General features: G+C 57.3%; 1 protein-coding gene across 1 annotated transcript in view; it reads right to left on the bottom strand.

The window, feature by feature from the left end:
• MEGF8 (multiple EGF like domains 8) overlaps positions 1-12,768 on the bottom strand; it is a gene marked incomplete at its 5' end in the record, with an annotated part of 42,333 nt that extends 29,565 nt beyond the window's left edge. Inside the window, 9 exon segments of the mRNA XM_080639947.1 lie at positions 1,859-2,071; positions 4,470-4,633; positions 6,038-6,185; positions 8,061-8,110; positions 8,112-8,169; positions 9,271-9,449; positions 9,968-10,075; positions 10,763-10,908; positions 12,588-12,768. Of these exon segments, the coding sequence (XP_080496073.1) occupies positions 1,859-2,071; positions 4,470-4,633; positions 6,038-6,185; positions 8,061-8,110; positions 8,112-8,169; positions 9,271-9,449; positions 9,968-10,075; positions 10,763-10,908; positions 12,588-12,768 (1,247 nt within the window).
• Between the last annotated feature and the right edge of the window lie 2,555 nt (positions 12,769-15,323).

The following is a 15,323-nucleotide window of genomic DNA, read 5'->3' as shown; positions in this document are numbered from 1 at the left end:
CCCCATAGGGACCCATAGAGACCCATAGGGACCCATAGAGACCCCATAGGAACCCACAGAGACCCCATAGAGACTCATAGACACCCCATAGGGACCCATAGAGACCCATAGAGACTCATAGACACCCCATAGGGACCCATAGAGACCCATAGAGACTCATAGAGACCCCATAGGAACCCACAGAGACCCCATAGAGACTCATAGACACCCCATAGGGACCCATAGAGACCCCATAGGGACCCATAGAGACCCCATAGGAACCCACAGAGACCCCATAGAGACTCATAGACACCCCATAGGGACCCATAGAGACCCATAGAGACTCATAGAGACCCCATAGGGACCCATAGAGACCCATAGAGACACCATAGAGACCCCATAGGAACCCACAGAGACCCCATAGAGACGCATAGAGACCCATAGAGACCCATAGAGACCCCATAGAGACACCATAGAGACCCCATAGGAACCCACAGAGACCCCATAGAGACGCATAGAGACCCATAGAGACCCATAGGGACCCATAGAGACCCCATAGGAACCCACAGAGACCCCATAGAGACCCATAGAGACCCATAGAGACCCCATAGGGACCCACAGAGACCCCATAGGAACCCACAGAGACCCCATAGAGACCCATAGAGACCCATAGAGACCCCATAGAGACCCATAGAGAACCCATAGGAACCCACAGAGACCCCATAGAGACTCATAGACACCCCATAGGGACCCATAGAGACCCATAGGGACCCATAGAGACCCCATAGGAACCCACAGAGACCCCATAGAGACTCATAGACACCCCATAGGGACCCATAGAGACCCATAGAGACTCATAGACACCCCATAGGGACCCATAGAGACCCATAGAGACTCATAGAGACCCCATAGGAACCCACAGAGACCCCATAGAGACTCATAGACACCCCATAGGGACCCATAGAGACCCCATAGGGACCCATAGAGACCCCATAGGAACCCACAGAGACCCCATAGAGACTCATAGACACCCCATAGGGACCCATAGAGACCCATAGAGACTCATAGAGACCCCATAGGGACCCATAGAGACCCATAGAGACTCATAGAGACCCCATAGGAACCCATAGAGACCAATAGGGACCCATAGAGACCCATAGAGACACCATAGAGACCCATAGGGACCCATAGAGACCCCATAGGAACACACAGAGACCCCATAGGAACCCATAGAGACCTCATAGGAACCCATAGAGACCCCATAGGAACCCACAGAGACCCCATAGGAACCCATAGAGACCCATAGAGACCCCATAGAGACCCATAGAGACCCATAGAGACCCATAGAGACCCCATAGAGACCCATAGAGACCCATAGAGACCCATAGAGACCCCATAGAGACCCATAGAGACCCATAGAGACCCATAGAGACCCCATAGAGACCCATAGAGACCCCATAGAGACCCCATAGAGACCCATAGAGACCCCATAGAGACCCCATAGAGACCCATAGAGACCCCATAGAGACCCCATAGAGACCCCATAGAGACCCATAGAGACCCCATAGAGACCCATAGAGACCCCATAGAGACCCCATAGAGACCCATAGAGACCCCATAGAGACCCCATAGAGACCCATAGAGACCCATAGAGACCCCATAGAGACCCCATAGAGACCCCATAGAGACCCCATAGAGACCCATAGAGACCCCATAGAGACCCCATAGAGACCCATAGAGACCCCATAGAGACCCCATAGAGACCCCATAGAGACCCATAGAGACCCCATAGAGACCCATAGAGACCCATAGAGACCCCATAGAGACCCCATAGAGACCCCATAGAGACCCACAGCGCCCCACAGCGCCCCCTCCTCACCATGTCGGTGCTGTCGGGGCTCCGGCCCAGCCTGGCGATCACCAGGAGCCCTTGGGCGCGGGCCCAGACGCGGGGCCCGATGCCGGGGGGGGCGGGGGGGCCCAGCAAGGGGTGAATGAAGCCCCGGTAGACGAGGGAGACCCCGCCCCCCCCCGCCGGGTCCCCTCCAGCCCCGGCACTCAGCGTCACCGTGGTGCTGCGGACAATGGAGACCTGCGGGGGGAGCCATTGATACCCATTGGGACCCATTAATACCCATTGATACCCATTGACACCCATTGACACCCATTGATACCAATTGACACCCATTGACACCCATTGGGACCCATTGACACCCATTGATACCCATTGACACCCATTGATACCCATTGATACCCATTGATACCCATTGACACCCATTGACACCCATTGATACCAATTGACACCCATTGACACCCATTGGGACCCATTGACACCCATTGATACCCATTGACACCCATTGATACCCATTGATACCCATTGATACCCATTGACACCCATTGATACCCATTGGGACCCATTAATACCCATTGATACCCATTGACACCCATTGACACCCATTGGGACCCATTAATACCCATTGATACCCATTGACACCCATTGACACCCATTGATACCCATTGATACCCATTGATACCCATTGACACCCATTGACACCCATTGATACCCATTGATACCCATTGGGACCCATTAATACCCATTGATACCCATTGACACCCATTGACACCCATTGATACCCATTGATACCCATTGACACCCATTGATACCCATTGATACCCATTGATACCCATTGATACCCATTGACACCCATTGATACCCATTGATACCCATTGATACCCATTGACACCCATTGGTACCCATTGACACCCATTGATACCCGTTGATACCCGTTGATACCCATTGATACCCATTGACACCCATTGACACCCATTGATACCCATTGATACCCATTGACACCCATTGATACCCATTGATACCCATTGACACCCATTGATACCCATTGATACCCATTGACACCCATTGACACCCATTGACACCCATTGACACCCATTGATACCCATTGGGACCCATTAATACCCATTGATACCCATTGACACCCATTGACACCCATTGATACCCATTGACACCCATTGACACCCATTGGGACCCATTGACACCCATTGATACCCATTGACACCCATTGATACCCATTGACACCCATTGATACCCATTGGGACCCATTAATACCCATTGATACCCATTGACACCCATTGACACCCATTGGGACCCATTAATACCCATTGATACCCATTGACACCCATTGACACCCATTGATACCCATTGATACCCATTGATACCCATTGACACCCATTGATACCCATTGATACCCATTGATACCCATTGGGACCCATTAATACCCATTGATACCCATTGACACCCATTGACACCCATTGATACCCATTGATACCCATTGACACCCATTGATACCCATTGATACCCATTGATACCCATTGACACCCATTGACACCCATTGATACCCATTGATACCCATTGACACCCATTGGTACCCATTGACACCCATTGAGACCCATTGATACCCATTGACACGCATTGGGACCCATTGATACCCATTGATACCCATTGACACCCATTGACACCCATTGATACCCATTGACACCCATTGACACCCATTGATACCCATTGATACCCATTGACACCCATTGACCCCCATTGACACCCATTGATACCCGTTGATACCCATTGACACCCACTGGGACCCTTTGATACCCTTTGATACCCTTTGATACCCATTGATACCCATTGACACCATTGACACCCATTGATACCCACTGACACCCATTGACACCCATTGATACCCATTGATACCCATTGACACCCATTGACACCCATTGATACCCATTGACACCCATTGACACCCATTGATACCCATTGATACCCATTGACACCCATTGACACCCATTGATACCCATTGACACCCATTGGGACCCTTTGATACCCTTTGATACCCTTTGATACCCATTGATACCCATTGACACCATTGACACCCATTGATACCCATTGACACCCATTGACACCCATTGAGCCCCATTGAGCCCCACTGACACCCATTGATACCCATTGACACCCATTGACACCCCATTGATACCCACTGACACCTATTGAAAACCACTGATACCCATTGACACCCATTGACACCCATTGACACCCACTGATCCCCATTGATCCCCATTGACACCCATTGACGCCCATTGACCCCCATTGATCCCCATTGACGCCCATTGACACCCATTGACACCCATTGACCCCCATTGACCCCCATTGACGCCCATTGACCCCCATTGACCCCCATTGACCCCCATTGACGCCCATTGATGCACATTGATACTCATTGAGGCCAGTGGGAGCCACTGAGGTCAGTAGGAAGTAATGGGCCCTTAGCACCTCCAAGTGCCCCACTCCCACATAATACCCTATAGCATTCCATAGCACCCTATAGCACCCCATAGCACCCCATAGCATCCATAGCCACCCATAGCGCCCCATAGCGCCCCAGAGCACCCCATAGCGCCCCATAGCGCCCCATAGCACCCACCTTGTCGGGCTGGGAGTCGTTGCGCGGGTGCTGGAACATGAGGAGGTGCAGCCCTGGCTGGAAGCTGCTGCTGCGGCACTGGGCCAGCGCCGAGACCAGCACCGAATGCGGCCCCCACCAGCCATGGGTGCCCGAGAGCTGCCCCACGCGGCAGGCGTCGGCCTCTGGGGGCAATGGGGAGCAATGGGAACCAAGGACACCCATTGACACCCACTGGGACCCATTGATATCCATTGGGACCCATTGACACGCATTGATACCCACTGGGACCCATTGACACCCACTGGGACCCACTGTTACCCATTGACACCCATTGACACCCATTGATACCCCTTGACACCCATTGACACCCATTGATACCCATTGACACCCATTGACACCCCTTGACACCCATTGACCCCATTGACACCCATTGACACCCCTTGACACCCATTGACCCCATTGACACCCATTGACACCACATTGATACCCATTGGCATCCATTGGTACCCATTGACACCATTGGCATCCATTCATCCCCTCTGACACCCATTGATACCCCTTGACACCCACTGACCCCATTGACACCCATTGACACCCCTTGACACCCATTGACCCCATTGACACCCATTGACACCCACTGATACCCATTGGCATCCATTGGTACCCATTGACACCATTGGCATCCATTCATCCCCTCTGACCCCCATTGATACCCATTGTCTCTAATGATCCCGTTGCCCCCATTGCCCCATTGCCCCCATTGCCCCCATTCCCCCCATTCCCCCATTGCCCCCATTGCCCCCATTCCCCCATTGCCCCCATTCCCCCCATTGCCCCATTGCCCCCATTGCCCCCATTCCCCCCATTCCCCCATTGCCCCATTCCCCCCATTCCCCCATTGCCCCATTGCCCCCATTCCCCCCATTGCCCCCATTCCCCCCATTTCCCCCCTTGCCCCATTGCCCCCATTGCCCCATTCCCCCCATTTCCCCCCTTGCCCCATTGCCCCCATTCCCCCCATTGCCCCCATTCCCTCCATTGCCCCATTGCCCCCATTGCCCCATTCCCCCCATTTCCCCCCTTGCCCCATTGCCCCCATTCCCCCCATTTCCCCCCTTGCCCCATTGCCCCCATTTCCCCCATTCCCCCCATTGCCCCCTTGCCCCATTGCCCCCATTGCCCCCACTGCCCCCATTGCCCCCTTGCCCCCTTGCCCCATTGCCCCCATTCCCCCCATTGCCCCCTTGCCCCATTGCCCCCATTGCCCCCACTGCCCCCATTGCCCCCTTGCCCCATTGCCCCCACTGCCCCCATTCCCCCCATTGCCCCCTTGCCCCATTGCCCCCATTTCCCCCATTCCCCCCATTGCCCCCATTGCCCCCTTGCCCCATTGCCCCCATTGCCCCCATTGCCCCCTTGCCCCATTGCCCCCATTGCCCCCATTCCCCCCATTGCCCCCATTGCCCCATTGCCCCCATTCCCCCCATTGCCCCCATTGCCCCCATTGCCCCCATTCCCCCCATTGCCCCCATTGCCCCCATTGCCCCCATTGCCCCCTTGCCCCATTCCCCCCATTGCCCCCTCACCATCCAGGGGCACGCAGGTGTCGTTCTGCACGCACCACCCCAGGGCTCCAGGGGTGCGGGGGGGCCCCGGCCCGGCCCCCCCAAAGGCCAGGCAGGATTCGCAGTCCCCAAGGAGGCGCCAGAGGCCCCGGCATCCCGAGAGCGGGCACTGGGGGGCGCCAGAGTCAATGGGAGCCAATGGGGGCCCATTGATGCCAATGGGAGCCCATTAACCCCAATGGGAGCCCCTAAACCCCATTGATCCCAAAGGGAGCCCATTAACCCCAATGGGAGCCCCTAAACCCCATTGATCCCAATGGGACCCCATTAACCCCAATGGGAGCCCCTAAACCCCATTGACACCAATGGGACCCCATTGACCCCAATGGGAGCCCCTAAACCCCATTGATCCCAATGGGACCCCATTAACCCCAATGGGAGCCCCTAAACCCCATTGACACCAATGGGACCCCATTAACCCCAATGGGAGCCCCTAAACCCCATTGACACCAATGGGACCCCATTGACCCCAATGGGAGCCCCTAAACCCCATTGATCCCAATGGGACCCCATTAACCCCAATGGGAGCCCCTAAACCCCATTGACACCAATGGGACCCCATTAACCCCAATGGGAGCCCCTAAACCCCATTGACACCAATGGGACCCCATTAACCCCAATGGGAGCCCCTAAACCCCATTGACACCAATGGGACCCCATTAACCCCAATGGGAGCCCCTAAACCCCATTGACACCAATGGGACCCCATTGACCCCAATGGGAGCCCCTAAACCCCATTGATCCCAATGGGACCCCATTAACCCCAATGGGAGCCCCTAAACCCCATTGACACCAATGGGACCCCATTAACCCCAATGGGAGCCCCTAAACCCCATTGACACCAATGGGAACCCATTGACCTCAACGGGAGCCCCTGAACCCCATTGACCCCAATGAGACCCCATTGATCGCAATGGGAGCCCATGAACCCTAATGAGGACCCCGAAACCCATTGGCCCCAATGAGACCCCACTGACCCCAATGGGAACCCATGAACCCTAAAGGAAGCCCCTCCATTGGCCCCTATTACCCCCATTGGCATTACCCCTTTCCCCCCATTCCCCCCATTCCCCCCATTACCCCATTGCCCCCCTTCCCATTCCCCCCCATTGCCCCCATTACCCCCATTCCCATTGCCCCCATTCCCCCCATTCCCCCAATCCCCCCATTAACCCCCCATTGCCCCCATTGCCCCCCCATTACCCCATTGCCCCCATTACCTCCCATTGTCCCCATTACCCCCATTGCCCCCATTACCCCCAATGCCCCATTACCCCCCATTGCCCCCATTACCCCCATTGCCCCCATTGCCCTCAATACCCCCATTGCCCCCATTCCCCCCATTCCCCCAATCCCCCCATTAACCCCCCATTGCCCCCATTACCCCCCCATTACCCTCATTACCCTCATTCCCCCATTCCCCCCATTGCCCCCCCATTCCCCCCATTGCCCCCCCATTCCCCCCATTGCCCCCATTGCCCCATTACCCCCCATTGCCCCCATGCCCCCATTACCCCCCCATTGCCCCCATGCCCCCATTGCTCCCATTGCCCCCATTGCCCCCCCATTGCCCCCATTGCCCCCATTACCCCCATTGCCCCCATTGCCCCCATTCCCCCCCCATTGCCCCCATTGCCCCCCCATTGCCCCCATTCCCCCCATTGCCACCATTACCCCCCATTGCCCCCATTACCCCCATTGCCCCCATTACCCCCCCATTCCCCCCATTGCCCCCATTGCCCCCATTACCCCCCCATTGCCCCCATTACCCCCATTGCCCCCATTGCCCCCATTACCCCCCATTACCCCCATTCCCCCCATTACCCCCATTACCCCCCCATTGCCCCCATTACCCCCATTGCCCCCATTCCCCCCCATTACCCCCCATTACCCCCATTCCCCCCATTCCCCCCATTACCCCCATTGCCCCCATTACCTCCCCATTCCCCCCATTGCCCCATTACCCCCCCATTGCCCCCATTACCCTGCTATGGGGCTCCTGCTTGCGGCACCCCCCCCCGCACCACCCGCATTGGGGGTCCCGGGTGGCAGACGCCGGGCTCCGGGTACAGCTCGCAATGGTCCTGCTCCTCCTGGACCGAACCAAGTCACTCACGGGGGGGGGGGGGGGGGGACACAGAGGGACCCGCACCCCAAAACAGGCGTGGGGGGGGCCCAAAACACACCGAGGGGACCCCACATCAGATGGGGGGACCCCAAAATGGGGGGGGGAATGGGGGGAAGGGCATTGGGAGGCCTGAATGGGAGCAAGGACCCCCCCCCCCCCCCCCCCCGCGATGGGCAATGGAACGTTCCGGATGGGGTAAAGGGAGCTCAAGGAACAGGGGGGGATTAAGGGGGGTTTGGGTCAATTTCGGGCCGTTTTGGGTCATTTTGGGTCCATTTGGGGCCATTTTCAGTCAATTTCAGGCGATTTTGGGTGATTTTGGCTCATTTTGGGTGATTTTGGGGTGATTTTGGGGTGGGTTTGGGGCCGTTTTGGGTGATTTTGGGGTGATTTGGGGTGATTTTGGGTCATTTTGGGCGGTTTTGGGTGATTTTGGGGTGATTTTGGGGTGGGTTTGGGGCCGTTTTGGGTGATTTTGGGTCATTTTGGGCGGTTTTGGGTGATTTTGGGGTATTTTGGGTGGTTTTGGGGCGGTTTTGGGTGATTTTGGGGTGATTTGGGGTGATTTTGGGTCATTTTGGGCGGTTTGGGTGATTTTGGGGTGATTTGGGGCGGTTTTGGGGGCGGTTTTGGGGTGGTTTTGGGTCATTTTCGGGCGGGTTTGGGGCGGTTTTGGGTCATTTTGGGCGGTTTTGGGTCGGTTTTGGGCGGTTTTGGGCGGTTTTGGGGCGGTTTTGGGCGGTTTTGGGCGGTTTTGGGGCGGTTTTGGGTCATTTTGGGCGGTTTTGGGGCGGTTTTGGGCGGTTTTGGGCGGTTTGGGGTGATTTTGGGGTGATTTTTGGTGATTTTGGGTCATTTTGGGGTCATTTTGGGCGGTTTTGGGCGGTTTTGGGGCGGTTTTGGGTCATTTTGGGCGGTTTTGGGGCGGTTTTGGGCGGTTTTGGGCGGGTTTCGGTGATTTTGGGGTGATTTTTGGTGATTTTGGGTCATTTTGGGGTCATTTTGGGCGGTTTTGGGTCATTTTGGGGTCATTTTGGGCGGTTTTGGGCGGTTTTGGCTCACTCACGCCGCCGCCCTCCCCCGTCCAGGCGAAGCGGGGCAGTTTGTAGGCGATGACGTCACCGAGGGGGTTCCCGCTGAACCCCCCCGCCACCAGGAGCACCCCTCCCCCCAGCGCCGCGGCCACGTGACCAAAGCGGCCCCGCGGGGGGGGGGGGGCGGCGGGGGAGGGCGCCTCGGGGTCACCTGGGGCAAAGGTCAGCGAGGGGTCAGCCCCCACATCCCCCCCCCATATCCCATAATAACCCCTATCCTATGACAATCCAGATCCCATAATACGCTATATCCCATAATAATCCCTATCCCATAATAATCCCTATCCCATAATAATCCCTATCCCATAATAACCCCTATCCCATAATAATCCCTATCCCATAATAATCCCTATCCCATAATAACCCCTATCCCATAATAATCCCTATCCCATAATAACCCCTGTCCCATAATAACCCCTATCCCATAATAATCCATATCCCATAATAACCCATACCCCCCATGGCCCCAATAGCCCCCATAGACCCTATAGCCCCTATAGCCCCCATAGCCCCATAGCCCCCATAGCCCCTATAGCCCCTATAGCCCCTATAGCCCCCATAGCCCCCATAGTCCCTATACCCCCCATAGCCCCCATAGCCCCTATAGCCCCCATACTCCCCATAGACCCCATAGCCCCATACCCCCCATAAACCCTATAGCCCCCATACCCGCCTGCAGCTCCTGGGGGGTCACCCATTGGTGGCACCCAAGGTGGTAGAAGAAGACCCCGTCCTCGTAGCACTTCTCCTCCTGGTAATGGGCGTGCACGTGGCCCCCTATAGACAGACCCCAGAGGGCTCCATAGGGTCCCTATAGGGCCCCATGGGTCTCTATGGGGTCCCCATGTTTCTCTATAGGCTCACTCTATCACTCTATAGGTCCCTATAGATCTCTATAGGTCCCTATAGACCCCTATAGCCCCCATAGGCTCCCACCATAGACCCCCGTGCAGCCCCCTATAGCCCCCATAGGCTCCCACCATAGACCCCCGTGCAGCCCCCTATAGCCCCCATAGGCTCCCACCATAGACCCCCGTGCAGCCCCCTATAGCCCCCATAGGCTCCCACCATAGACCCCCGTGCCGCCCCGTATAGCCCCCATAGGCTCCCACCATAGACCCCCGTGCAGCCCCCTATAGCCCCCATAGGCTCCCACCATAGACCCCCGTGCAGCCCCCTATAGCCCCCATAGGCTCCCACCATAGACCCCCGTGCAGCCCCCTATAGCCCCCATAGGCTCCCACCATAGACCCCCGTGCAGCCCCCTATAGCCCCCATAGGCTCCCACCATAGACCCCCGTGCAGCCCCCTATAGCCCCCATAGGCTCCCACCATAGACCCCCGTGCAGCCCCCTATAGCCCCCATAGGCTCCCACCATAGACCCCCGTGCGGCCCCCTATAGCCCCCATAGGCTCCCACCATAGACCCCCGTGCAGCCCCCTATAGCCCCCATAGGCTCCCACCATAGACCACCATGTAGTCCCCGAGCAGGGTGGCGCTGTGGAAGGCGCGCTCCCGCGGGCCGGCGGTCCCGGCGCGCTCCCGCAGCGCCACCCAGTGGCGGCGATCGACGTGGAACAAATGGGTCCGGTTCACGCGGGAGCTGAACCTGGGGGGGGGGGGGGGGGGGGGGCACAAAGGGACCCTATGGAGGGGTCTGTAGGGACCCATAGAGACCCCATAGAGACCCCATAGAGACCCCATAGAGACCCATAGAGACCCCATAGAGACCCCATAGAGACCCATAGAGACCCCATAGAGACCCATAGAGACCCATAGAGACCCATAGAGACCCATAGGGACCCATAGGGACCCCATAGAGACCCATAGGGACCCCATAGAGACCCCATAGAGACCCCATAGAGACCCCATAGAGACCCATAGAGACCCATAGGGACCCATAGAGACCCATAGGGACCCATAGAGACCCCATAGAGACCCATAGAGACCCAGAGAGACCCCATAGAGACCCATAGAGACCCCATAGAGAGAGACCCATAGAGACCCCATAGAGACCCATAGAGACCCATACAGACCCCATAGAGACCCCATAGAGACCCCATAGAGAGAGACCCATAGAGACCCATACAGCCCCATTATCCCCATAGACCTCTATATACTCCTATAGAGCTCCATTATTCCCATAGACATCCATAGAGCCCCATAGATACCCACTGATCTGCATTCCCATTTCTCTCTATGGGCCCCATTGCTTCCTATGGCCCCCATTGCTCCCTATGGGCTCCCATTGCTCCCTATGGGCTCCCATTGCTCCCTATGGCCCCCATTGGTGCCTATGGGCTCCCATTGCTCCCTATGGCCCCCATTGCTCCCTATGGCCCCCATTGGTGCCTATGGGCTCCCATTGCTCCCTATGGGCTCCCATTGCTCCCTATGGGCTCCCATTGCTCCCTATGGCCCCCATTGCTCCCTATGGGCTCCCATTGCTCCCTATGGCCCCCATTGCTCCCTATGGCCCCCATTGCTCCCTATGGCTCCCATTCCTCCCTATGGCTCCCATTCCTCCCTATGGCCCCCATTGCTCCCTATGGCTCCCATTGCTCCCTATGGCCCCCATTGCTCCCTATGGCCCCCATTGCTCCCTATGGGCCCCATTGCTCCCTATGGCCCCATTGGTGCCTATAGCCCCCATTGCTCCCTATGGGCCCCATTCCTCCCTATGGCCCCCATTGCTCCCTATGGCTCCCATTGCTCCCTATGGCCCCCATTGCTCCCTATGGCCCCCATTGCTCCCTATGGCCCCCATTCCTCCCTATGGCCCCCATTGCTCCCTATGGCTCCCATTGCTCCCTATGGCCCCCATTGCTCCCTATGGCCCCCATTGCTCCCTATGGGCCCCATTGCTCCCTATGGCCCCATTGGTGCCTATGGCCCCCATTGCTCCCTATGGGCCCCATTGCTCCCTATGGGCCCCATTGCTCCCTATGGCCCCATTGGTGCCTATGGCCCCCATTGCTCCCTATGGGCCCCATTGCTCCCTATGGCTCCCATTGCTCCCTATGGGCCCCATTGCTCCCTATGGCCCCCATTGCTCCCTATGGGCCCCATTGCTCCCTATAGCCCCATTGGTGCCTATGGCCCCCATTGCTCCCTATGGGCCCCATTGCTCCCTATGGCCCCCATTGCTCCCTATGGCTCCCATTGCTCCCTATGGCTCCCATTGCTCCCTATGGCCCCCATTGCTCCCTATGGCCCCCATTGGTGCCTATGGCCCCCATTGGTGCCTATGGGCTCCCGCTGCTCTCTGCCGCCCCCCGGTGGCCGCACCTGGCACTCGCAGGCCGGTGCCCGCCGTAGAGGAGCAGGGCGCGGGAGGGGGGGTGGAAGAGCAGCGAGTGCCCCGCGGCCGCCGGCGCCTTCCCCCCCCACGGCTCCACCCGCTCCCAGCGGCCCCCGCGCAGCGGGAACCGGAACAGCCCCGACGAGAACAGGTCCTGGGGGGTGCGGCCTGAAGGGAGGGAGAACGATGGGAGAATGATGGGAGAACAATGGGAGAACGATGGGAGAACGATGGGAGAACAATGGGAGAACGATGGGAGAACGATGGGGAGAACGATGGGGGAACGATGGGAGAAACAATGGGAGAACAATGGGAGAACGATGGGAGAACGATGGAGAATGATGGGAGAACGATGGGAGAACAATGGGAGAACGATGGAGAACGATGGGAGAACGATGGGAGAACGATGGGGGAACGATGGGAGAACGATGGGAGAACGATGGGAGAACAATGGGAGAACGATGGAGAACGATGGGGGAACGATGGGAGAACAATGGGAGAACGATGGGAGAACGATGGGGGAACGATGGGAGAACGGGGGGAGAACGATGGGAGAACGATGGGGAGAACGATGGGAGAACGATGGGAGAACAATGGGAGAACGATGGGAGAACGATGGGAGAACGGGGGGAGAACAATGGGAGAAACGATGGGAGAACAATGGGAGAACAATGGGAGAACGGGGGGAGAACGGGGGGAGAACAATGGGAGAACGATGGGAGAACAATGGGAGAACGATGGGAGAACGGGGGGAGAACGGGGGGAGAACGATGGGAGAACGATGGGAGAACGATGGGGGAACGATGGGGGAACGATGGGGGAACGATGGGAGAACGATGGGAGAACGATGGGAGAACGATGGGAGAACGATGGGAGAACGGTGGGGGAACGGTGGGGGAACGGTGGGAGAACGGTGGGAGAACGATGGGAGAACGATGGGGGAACGATGGGAGAACGATGGGAGAACGATGGGAGAACGATGGGAGAACGATGGGGGAACGGTGGGAGAACGGTGGGAGAACGATGGGAGAACGGGGGGAGAACGATGGGAGAACGATGGGAGAACGATGGGGGAACGATGGGAGAACGATGGGAGAACGATGGGAGAACGATGGGGGAACGATGGGGGAACGATGGGGGAACGATGGGAGAACGATGGGAGAACGATGGGGGAACAATGGGAGAACAATGGGAGAACGATGGGAGAACGATGGGAGAGCGATGGGAGAACGATGGGAGAACGATGGGAGAACGATGGGAGAACGGGGGGAGAACGATGGGAGAACGATGGGAGAACGATGGGAGAACGATGGGAGAACGATGGGAGAACGATGGGAGAGCGATGGGAGAACGGGGGGAGAACGATGGGAGAACGATGGGAGAACGATGGGAGAACGATGGGAGAACGATGGGAGAACGATGGGAGAACGATGGGAGAACGATGGGAGAACGGGGGGAGAACGATGGGAGAACGATGGAGAGAACGATGGGAGAACGATGGGAGAACGATGGGAGAACGATGGGAGAACGGTGGGAGAACGGTGGGAGAACGATGGGGAGAACGATGGGAGAACGATGGGAGAACGATGGGAGAGCGATGGGAGAACGATGGGAGAACGATGGGAGAACGATGGGAGAACGGGGGGAGAACGATGGGAGAACGATGGGAGAACGATGGGAGAACAATGGGAGAACGATGGGAGAACGATGGGAGAACGATGGGGGAACGATGGGAGAACAATGGGAGAACGATGGGAGAACGATGGGAGAACGATGGGAGAACGGGGGGAGAACGATGGGGGAACGATGGGAGAACGATGGGAGAACAATGGGAGAACGATGGGAGAACGATGGGAGAACGGGGGGAGAACGATGGGAGAACGATGGGAGAACGATGGGAGAACGGGGGGAGAACGATGGGAGAACGATGGGAGAACGATGGGAGAACGATGGGAGAACAATGGGAGAACGATGGGAGAACGATGGGAGAACGATGGGAGAACGGGGGGAGAACGATGGGGGAACGATGGGAGAACGATGGGAGAACAATGGGAGAACGATGGGAGAACGATGGGAGAACGATGGGAGAACGGGGGGAGAACGATGGGGGAACGATGGGAGAACGGGGGGAGAACAATGGGAGAACGATGGGAGAAACGATGGGAGAACAATGGGAGAACGATGGGGAGAACGATGGGAGACGATGGGAGAACGGGGGGAGAACGATGGGGAACGATGGGGGAACGATGGGAGAACGATGGGAGAACGATGGGAGAACGATGGGAGAACGATGGGAGAACGGGGGGAGAACGATGGAGAACGATGGGAGAACGATGGGAGAACGATGGGGGAACGATGGGAGAACGATGGAGAACGATGGGAGAACGATGGGAGAACGATGGGAGAACGATGGGAGAACGATGGGAGAACGATGGGAGAACGATGGGGAACGATGGGGGAACGATGGGGGAACGATGGGAGAACGATGGGAGAACGATGGGAGAACGATGGGAGAACGATGGGAGAACGATGGGAGAACGATGGGGGAACGATGGGGGAACGATGGAGAACGGTGGGAGAACAATGGGGAACGACGGGAGAACGATGGGGGAACGATGGGGGAACAATGGGGGAACGATGGGGGAACGATGGGAGAACGATGGGAGAACGATGGAGAACGATGGAGAGAACGATGGGAGAACGATGGGGGAACGATGGGAGAA

The sequence above is a fragment of the Psittacula echo genome (assembly GCF_963264785.1).
Source record: "Psittacula echo genome assembly, contig: SCAFFOLD_160, whole genome shotgun sequence".
NCBI lineage: Eukaryota > Metazoa > Chordata > Aves > Psittaciformes > Psittacidae > Psittacula > Psittacula echo.
The sequence above is the reverse complement of the archived record's forward strand: the minus strand, read 5'-3'. Positions and strand labels throughout refer to the sequence as shown.